Genomic DNA, 9,235 nt, shown 5'->3' with positions numbered 1-9,235 from the left:
TCCAAAACTCCACCTTTTGCTCAGTGTTAGCAAATACTTGTGTTTCTTTTATGCTTAACTCTGCTTTTGCAACAGTAAAACGTGAATGTGTTCTGAATTTAATATTCTATTAAAAATGATTATGCTACAGAACTACATTCAGACCATTCAGCTTGAACATGTTATACTCTATCTACACATTGAATAATGTAAGAAAGACAGATTGTAGGCTGTAAAATTTGTAACACTGGGGGAGGATTAGCTTTCAGCTGCAGTAAATAAAAACACACACCACCATTATGCAAGACATTTATTTTCTGCCTTAAACAGATAAAAGCACATTTCTGATTTGAGGTAAACCGTTAGAAGTAGTTTGCAAAACACAAAGGCTGTGACAAGACTTCAACTTGTCTCTAGACCTTCATTAGGTAGTTCATACAGTAACACTTCATGCAAGCTATCTGGCTCAAACAGCTCACTGTTCATTGGAAGGCCCAGTGTAACTGAAAGGGAAAACACCGTGAAAGTATTAGGACTGAGGGAAAGTCATTAGTTCTCACTGCGGTTTGTCTCAGGCACTTCAGCATGTTGCGTCAACATATTTATGAAAGTTTCTGTTGTGCAATGCACTCTACTTCTGAACAATTCTGCCTAGTTCACACCTTCCTACTCAGGACTCAGTTCATCATGTTGATTGTGCTGCCAAGTTGAAACAACTCAGCAGAAGAGCTGAACCAGAAAAAGTAAATAATAGGGAACCATACCAGACAGGCACCCAAGCAGAATCACCTGGACAAGAATCACATTTACAAGAGATCAACAAGTCATCAGTTATCTCCTTGGAAATTTCTGGTAAAGTTATACAAATGTATTTTGGCTGATTTCAGTCACATGCATTTACTCAGCCTCCTTTGGTAGCAGACTAAGTTACGTGGTTGGGATAAACCTAGTAATTAAGCACAGGTGTAAACTAAAAGAACAAACAGGTGAAATGCAATTCAATTCAGTTCCCCCAGGTATAACATTGCTGGTTATGCATGAGATTTTGCCATTTCTTTTAACAGCAACATTCCAAAGCAACAAAAGCCTCGACTCAGACATGGCTCACACCACGTTTTATTATTTTGTACAGGAAACTTGTATAAGTTACATGGACCATAAAGGTTTTTCTGCTAAAGGTGCATGTACAAGGGTATTTGTTAGCCATGCCATTCCAGCAAGTCTTTTTTAAGGCCTAAGAATCAACAGCAGCTGCTTTTACCCATTTAATTTCATTTTGTTAAAAATCTTAGAATCATTTTCCTAAGAGAAATGAACAAATGATAGTCCAGTTAAGTCGTACTTCATTATTAACCTAGTTTTTAAGGATGCCTAGTTACACTCAGTACCTAAGTAACGTTTCAGATGTACTTTAAAAGTAAACAGAGTATTAATGCAGCTGCATGACTGAATACATCAGGTATTCATCTGTCCTTACTAATTTTGTAAGTATCTAAAAGTGATTTAACCTCTCAAAAATTCTTGGCTTTTTTTTTTTTTTTTAAGCAGTTAGTGTTTCATCTGTAAGCCTCTATGTAACTCCTTAAAACCCAGATTATCAGACAATATTGAATTATACTGCACCACAAATGAGCATGGTGCTTCATGAACGAGCAAACAAAGAAAATGTGAAACTGCATCTAAACTAAGCATCTTCCTTACATGATTTTTTTTTTTACTGCAAAAGCTGGTGGTTCTGTACCCTTTCCTGGGGATAGATATTTTTAATTCACTATTGAATGTGCAGTCAATTCCTGGTTGCCAGGAATTGCCAACAACGTGGTCTAGTGGAAGATGTCCCTGCCTATGGCAGGGGGGTTGGAATTAGATGGTCTTTAAGGTCCCCTCCAACCCAAACCATTCTGTGATTCTAAAGGAATTACAACCAAAGGCCCAGATCCTGCAGAAGCTAACGCTAAATGAGTTTCAGTGGAATTTATGTTACGAATGCAAAGTTATTCTTGTGCTTGTGTCCACAGTGCTAGGTTGTTAATGAAAAACTAGATTTCAACCCTACTCTGCCCTAATAGTGACAGAATAAAATCAGTCCTTTATTGCAAAAGTTGCAGTTTACTTTTGCACAAACATTTTTGTGCATACTTCATATTATAAAGGTTTAAAGGAAGACATATTAGACCTTTACTAGTTTATCGCTGAATTTGAAAAGGAAGCCTAGAGCAATAAACCTGATTCACTGTAACTCTGGCTTTTTGTAAGCACTGTTGCTGTTGCAATTTGTAAAACAGAACAGGAATGTTACAAACGATCCCTTAAGATACAAAAATAGACTGTTCCTCACTGCACTCTCTAGTCTTTCTTTGCATCTTGGGCATCCTTTTCTTCTTCATCAGAGTATACAGTGGGTTCTTCTCCATCCTTCAGCAGCTTACCAACATGGTGATACTTAACTGAAAATTGGAAGAAAAAAAAAATCAAGTCATTATTCTGCCTTAAGGATGTACTTTTTGTACAGAGAAGGAAAAAAAAAACCAAACTACTTGAACTACTATTAGTGTTGTAATAAATGTAAGAAATATGCAAAGTGAATGAAATATAATTTTTCTATTGGCTAAGACAGAAGATGAATTAATGTAAAGACACATGAAAAATGAGGGACTCATCCAGCTAAAGAAATGGAATAATGGATTAGATTATTTTTCTTGCTGTGCCAAAGCTAATTTTTGAGTGCAATTCAGCGTCAATCTTGATGCCCAACTCTTGAAAAGGTAGATACAAACCCTAGATTAGGTTAGAAATTTGATAACATAGTTCTGTTTTCTGGGACATCGTTGTTAGCATCATAAAGCAACCCTTTGGTGTGGCATGATTAACAGCCTTGATTAAGACAGAGCCAAAATAGCAGGGGCATGTCAGGTCAGGACTCAGAACTTCTAATGACATTATGTGGAGAAAGCTCCATTCCAGCTAGTGATAGTCAATCTTTAATACTGGGTTTAAAAACAAACAAACAAAAAAACTTGATTTTTACTATACAAACTTTTAATGCAAAGTTATTTGCATATGCACTTTTTATCAAATAAATATAAATCCTTTCATTAAGATAAGTTAACTAATAGAATTATTTTCTGTCTTATCTGAGCAGAAATAATTTCTTTGGTGTTCACTGGCCTAAAAGACAGTATGAGATATGGAAGAGTTACTTTTCATCAATAAGATAAATCATAGGAGGAAAAAAAAAAAAAAAAATCAAGCCAGCATCGTACAAGGTCAACATAACAATTTTCTTAAAAATGTGGTTTGATTTTCTTTTTGAGTAGCAAGTTGGGACACATGGCACTAAGCCTTTAAAAAACTTACACTGCTAAGCAGAGAAAAACATGGCAACTACAAAAACAACTTCCTTCTGTTAATTTTACACCAAATGTCTCAAGTGTGCAAGTTGCCTTTTTCCTCTGCTGCTCTGGTGATCACTGGAATCGTTACAGCCAGAGATGGCATTTGCCCATTCCTAATCATTTTGTGGGTAGAAGGTCAGCTGGGCAATTTTCCGTGAATCTAATAAAGTCACCAGCAAGGAAATGCAGAATTTCTTATTTATAGTATAAAAGTTATAGCTATATCTAGCTATATCAGGAGCCCAAAGGGAAAAAGGCTTTGCTTAAACGGTATTCAAAACTCAAAGTAACCAAGAAATAATAATTCAAATGTTACTCTTATTTTGGAGAAGCTGAATGGGACTTATGCTTCATTTTTCAGAGCTTCAAATTTAATTGTCTTTATAGATGGTGTCTTAACTGTATTACAGGTGTGCTATACTTCCAATTTCTGTCAACTTTTTGGGTAGTTTTACAGATGTTATGACAGTGTTTCCAACTCTCTTACTGTTCTGTAAGGCACAGAGGGAGGGAGGATGCCTTACATTTCTCTTAATTTTTTGAATAACGGGAATTTTCGCTGGTAAACTGAGGCATTAACTCAAAAGTAAGCTTCCAGACCAACGCTTCAAATTAGTAACAGCCTTTTAACTGTTGCTTCCCTTATTACACGCTGGTTAGCTATTTCTTTGTAAATATGTTTAAAGTTACTTACAAGTGAATTGTGACTCCCAGTCCCTCAAGGTCTCTTGCTGTGTAGCATTGAGATCAGAGAGGTCATCGTAGTCATCCCTCAGAGCCTCCTTATCCAGGCAGAAAGTGGCAAGACCTCGGGATGCATCTCTCCCAGCAAAAATCCCATACGGGCCCTCTTTTAAAATAAAAACAGAAACATTATTACAGAGGCAACAGATGCTGCGTGATCTTCAAGGATCAGAGTCTCCAGACTGAAACAGATTACGAGTTCCTACCTTGACCTGAGGGTCAGAAGTATCTCAAACTTCTGAAGTGTTTCCAGACTTTATTTTACTTGGTAATAAGGAAAAACAGAGGAAGAAGTCAAGAAACAAAACAATGAGAAGAGACACCGGGTGTGTTGGAACTTCTGGGCAATGAATCATGCAACAGCATGTGGAACACAGAGTAAGAATAATCATACAGATTGGGAAGGACATCCTCAGAAAGAGGAACAGAGGATGGATTTGCGAGCCTGAAGAGAAATGGTTTTCTGAGAGATGCTGTGGGCTCAGAGAGCTGAAAGGGTGACCTAACTGAAAACATGGTTGGGATACTATAAAACGCTAGCTTGGAAGTAATATCTATTAAAGCTTTCAAAATGCAAGATGAACTCAAATGACCAAAACATGAAGTTCATAGTGGATCAGGGATACCTTATCAAGACAGACTCTTGCTAAACTTCATTACTCATTAACTTGCTTGCATGACAAACATGTTGCAACTGGACATTGAAAGTTCTTAAGGGAGCTTAAAGAAGCTGGATGTGAACTCTGGTTACCGCACAGAGCCTCCCATCTTCCACACCTCCCACAGTGACCTTTTCCCTATACTCAAAGAGAATTTTACTTCTCCATTAAAAAGAAAACCAACTAGCCAGACACCATGGTGGCTACATTTTATACAGTGGGCAGCTTTTAATGTTGTCCATAAGGGTAACATCTAAAGTGTGGTTCTGAAGTCAAGTGGGTTTCAGTACAGACACAGAACTGTACAACTAACGCTGCTGCACCTATCACCTTGAGTGCTGCAGAACTCGAAGCTACAGCCCAGCATTACCTAGTGCCAGTCTCCTGTCTGTGACTGAGCCACAATCAATAACCTCATCAAGCTCCCTAATGTCTCTTGCAGTGTTCTCGTCTCAGAGTAGCGGTGGCAGCTCACTACCGCAGCCACCAAACGCTTGGACAGCCCAAGAGTGGTCACACCAGACAGCAGAAATTTTCGGGCCTCCGTGAAGCATCTCAGGAGACCTCTGATAAAAGTGGAGGCGATTCAACTCGTACCTGTGCGCACACCCCCCCAGCTCAGCACCAGCTGCCCTGTAAAGCTTACTTCAAACTTTGCACTTCTGAAGTGCCTGTACCCCTCACAGAAAGCCAGTTTAGCCTAAGCAGCTACACATTGCTTTAATATAAAAATTATGCAGTCCAGTAAGAGTTGGGAACGGAATGCAAACGCTGAGAGGTCACCCCGCTCCTGCTGCCTGCCCTAACCGCGTAGGTAAGGGAAAATAAAAGAATAACGGCGCGGTGCGGGCTGGCAGAGCCGGAGCCTCCCCGGCGCCTCAGAGCCCCGGCCCTGCCCTCGCCTCAGAGCGGAGGCCCCCGCCCCACGCTGCCCCCGAGAGCCGGGCTCGCCCCGCCGCCCCTCACCGGGCCCGTAGAACTTCCTGGCGCGGGTCACGTCGAAGACCTTCCCGTTGACGGCCATGAGGATGCGGGGGTCGCTCCGGCCGTCGTAGGGCCGCAGCTGGGCCAGCGTGAAGTCGCGCCGCTTCATCTTGGGCAGCGGCGGCGGGTCCTCCTCGCCCGCCGGCACCGCGGGCCGATCGCCCCGCAGGATCTGGTAGAGGAGGAAGAGGCAGAGGCCCAGCAGGCTCAGGTTGAGCGGCGAGCTGACGATCTCCATCAGCAAGCCGCCCCCCTCGCCGGCCACCGCCGCCGCCGCTGCCGCCTCCTCGCCGGCCATCGCCGCCGCCGCCTCCTCACGGGCCATGGGCTCGGCGGGCTCTGAGGCGCGGGGCGGCGGCTTGCCGGGGGCGGGCCGGCCGGGAGGAAGGCGAGGGGCGGTGGAAGCCGGAGAGAGGCGGCAGGGGGCGCCGTGATAGCGGCTGCCCCGCCTCAGGAGCCCCGCGACCCGCCTCAGGAGCTGCACAGCCCGCCCCGAGGCGGCAACCGTGAGGAGACGGCCGCGCTGCGGGGGCTGTGCCCGGCAGGTAATGGCCCCAGCCCTCCGGCGGCAGCTCCTGAGGTACCGTGGTGGTTTTACAGCACAGGTGCTTCTTAGAACGTGGCCGGCCGTAGGCTGCTTTATTCAGGCTTCTTCTCAGGGGAAATTTTGGTTGAGGAAAGCTTAAGGTGAAGGAAGCACTGACATCTCCCTCTGGTTTATGTGGTGGTCGTGTGGAGCGGCTCGTTGGTGTCACCCCGTCCTGAGTACCCGCTGTGGAAAAACAAAAGCAATTTTTGGAGTATTTGTCTCTGTAAAAGTGAAATTCTGTGTATTTCTCTCCATAAAGTGTGTCCTTACCACCATTTTTAACGAATATGAATACATGTCCAGTCAGAGTGTCGTTATTCCCCCTGCGCAATCAGTAAGATCACTCAGAGGAGATGCAGTGTGCTGACCTTGTAGCTTGGCAGGTGGTTCAGATAAATGCTTCAGTGGATAAAGGATATTTTAACATGATCCTATCATTAGGACATTTAGTTAAGTACAATAAAAAAAGCAATCCATTTTATTTATTTCCTAATTGTCAGGAATTTTAACCCTGTGTGCTGCCAGGCCTGCTGTTGAAGGGTTTTGCCTTTGGGATGCACCCCAGACCTCTCAGTTCTACAATCTTTAAACATCTTGGCTCTGCCCTTGCAAGGTATGGTGTTTGGTTCCACCTGCTGTCTGATTTGGGAAGCTCCCTGTTTTATTGATCAGCACTTGGGCCTTGGTATATGCTGACTTTTGCTTCCAGCCACTGTGTAACTTGAAAAACTCCTTGTTTCTTGGATCTGGTGACTGAAATTTGTAGTTGGTAATAAGGCAAGTCTGGATTTTGATCCTACTTAGGATACCAGATAAATAACCTAAACTTCAGAATTATTAAAAGTAGGAGCTGTATTACCTAACTGGGACTTAATTCTAGTCAGCATCGATACAAAGCTATTAGATTTTGTCATGTTGGTTTTTAAACGTTAGAGGAATAGATGTGGAAACAGAAATTTATGTGGAGATTTTTCTTTCGTTGCTTACATTTTATTGAAGACAGAGGAGAAACCCAAACTCCAAAGCAACACCAACCCTGAATTTGACCATGAACCAGGCACTGAAGGGAGGGAGAATGCCTAGTATCTTAGAGAAACCACGCGAGGACAATTCATTCTTAGATAAAGGAGAGCCAGGAAATGCTGCTAGGATTGATAGGATCTCGAGTTATCTTCCACACGAGCACTGGTACTGCAAATTAAGTTGCCCGATTTCAAGGTGTTTTTTTTTTGTTTTGTTTTGTTTTTGTTTTTTAAACCTTCTAGCATATCCCAAAATATTAATATATCCCAAAATGCATGTTATTTGGGGAAAAAAAATAAATAACAGGTATTTAGAAATAAATGGACATTAAAAAGTTATGATACATCACTTAGAATTATCTACATTCACAGGGCCTTTGTTACGCATTTCTTGCTAGCACATTTATTTGGCAGTACATTTCAGTGGAGCTGAGGTTCAAGTCAGAACTGAGTTGGCCCCAGCTCCAGTTAAATACCGCAGGCATTAGCTATGCCCCCACGCATTTTTTTCTTACCTTTCTGTAGACAACAATAGTTCCCTCCTTGAAACCATTCTGTTAACAACATCCATGAGATGGGGCGATAAAGTGGTTCTGAGCAGTTCTCTTTGTCTTTACTGAAGAAAACAGCATTGGAACTTATAACTTTCATATCCATAAAAATCAAAGTAAGTAAGTCAACTAAACAGTTTTTAAGTATTCCTTTTTGTTTCTTTGTTTGTTAAGCAGTATAAATTTGTTAGAGATAAAGCAAAATTAACTCTACCTCAGCATTCTTCTTACTGCTCTGTTTTTGCTTTAGAAACTGTCTGATATATGTAATGAATCTTTTAGAGCATATTTTGTGCTTCTAAACAAAGCGTGCTTTGTCTGGGTTCCCTATGATACCCTTTACCTTGGCAGATGATATGGGGACCGCTGCTGCCAAGCTGGTATCTCGCTCTTCTTTTACTGACTAGTGCCAACGTATGCCAAGAAAACAGAACCCCTCCCTAATCTGCAGAGGTCCTGCAGGCCAAACATGCTTTTAATGTTGGCAGCAGACGTTGTGTTAAGCTGTTGCTGGAGTGGGTCTGTTCCAGGTACAGAGAGCAGGCACCTGGCCTAGGAATGTCCTGAATTATGTCTAGTCCTCAGATCAAAAGCACAGACTGTCTTTCTGCTGCGCTTTTTATTTTATTATATATCCATCTCCGTCACATTACTGTTTATTATTTCCGTTGCATCTTCTGACTGTCTAGCTGTGCTCCTTGCCATCCAGCTAAGTGCTAGAAGAAAGAACCCTGCGCTGTGAGGATGACTGTGCTGAAGGCTCTCAAGATCCTAGCGATACATGGCTAAACATCTGCAGCATAAAACAGCTCCAGATGAGATTTTTATTTACCAAGTTCTAGAAAAAGCCTCAAAAGTGTGTTGGAAAGGCAGGGACTGCTCAGAGGAAGAAGCCTGCTGGAGAATTTCTTTCTTCAGAAATATACTGATGTGAGCTTGCAACTCGAATCCTTTCCCTGTAGCATCACCAGCCCTGTGCTCACTTGTCGGGCTGCCAGGGCTGCGCCTTCTGGCTCAGTCATGCCGAAAAGGACCGACGGTCACCGTGACAAGAAGGCTCGCTTTGTATAGCAACTGCACCAGGGTGTGGGGGAGAAGTCTCACTACCCTTTAACTGTATGAGAAGGTCTAGGTGAGAGCTCTCGGTTTGGTCTCCTTTTTTGAAAGGCAGCAGATGCCAAAAACAATCTGGACAAGCTGGAGATACTTCTGGAAGAGGCAGGGACAACAAAAAAAATCAAGTCTGTATGATTCTTGCAGTGTAACAGTCTCCCTAGGAAGCACGCTGATTGACAGACAGTAAATAAAATCC

The 9,235-nt window shown here is 42.5% G+C and overlaps 1 protein-coding gene across 1 annotated transcript; it reads right to left on the bottom strand.

Annotated features, from left to right (window-relative positions):
• Positions 1–274: 274 nt before the first annotated feature.
• Positions 275–7,979, bottom strand: PGRMC1 (progesterone receptor membrane component 1). Its single transcript, XM_082770468.1, has 4 exons — positions 7,888–7,979; positions 5,744–6,533; positions 4,069–4,224; positions 275–2,426 (listed from the first exon to the last, which is right to left on the bottom strand). The coding sequence occupies exons 2-4, from the start codon at positions 6,084–6,086 to the stop codon at positions 2,326–2,328; spliced, it is 600 nt and encodes a 199-aa protein (XP_082626594.1). The 5' UTR covers positions 6,087–6,533; positions 7,888–7,979; the 3' UTR covers positions 275–2,325.
• Positions 7,980–9,235: the final 1,256 nt, after the last annotated feature.

Source organism: Aythya marila, assembly GCF_965140915.1.
Source record: "Aythya marila genome assembly, chromosome: 13".
Classification (NCBI taxonomy): domain Eukaryota; kingdom Metazoa; phylum Chordata; class Aves; order Anseriformes; family Anatidae; genus Aythya; species Aythya marila.
This window is presented reverse-complemented; position numbering and strand designations above follow the sequence as displayed.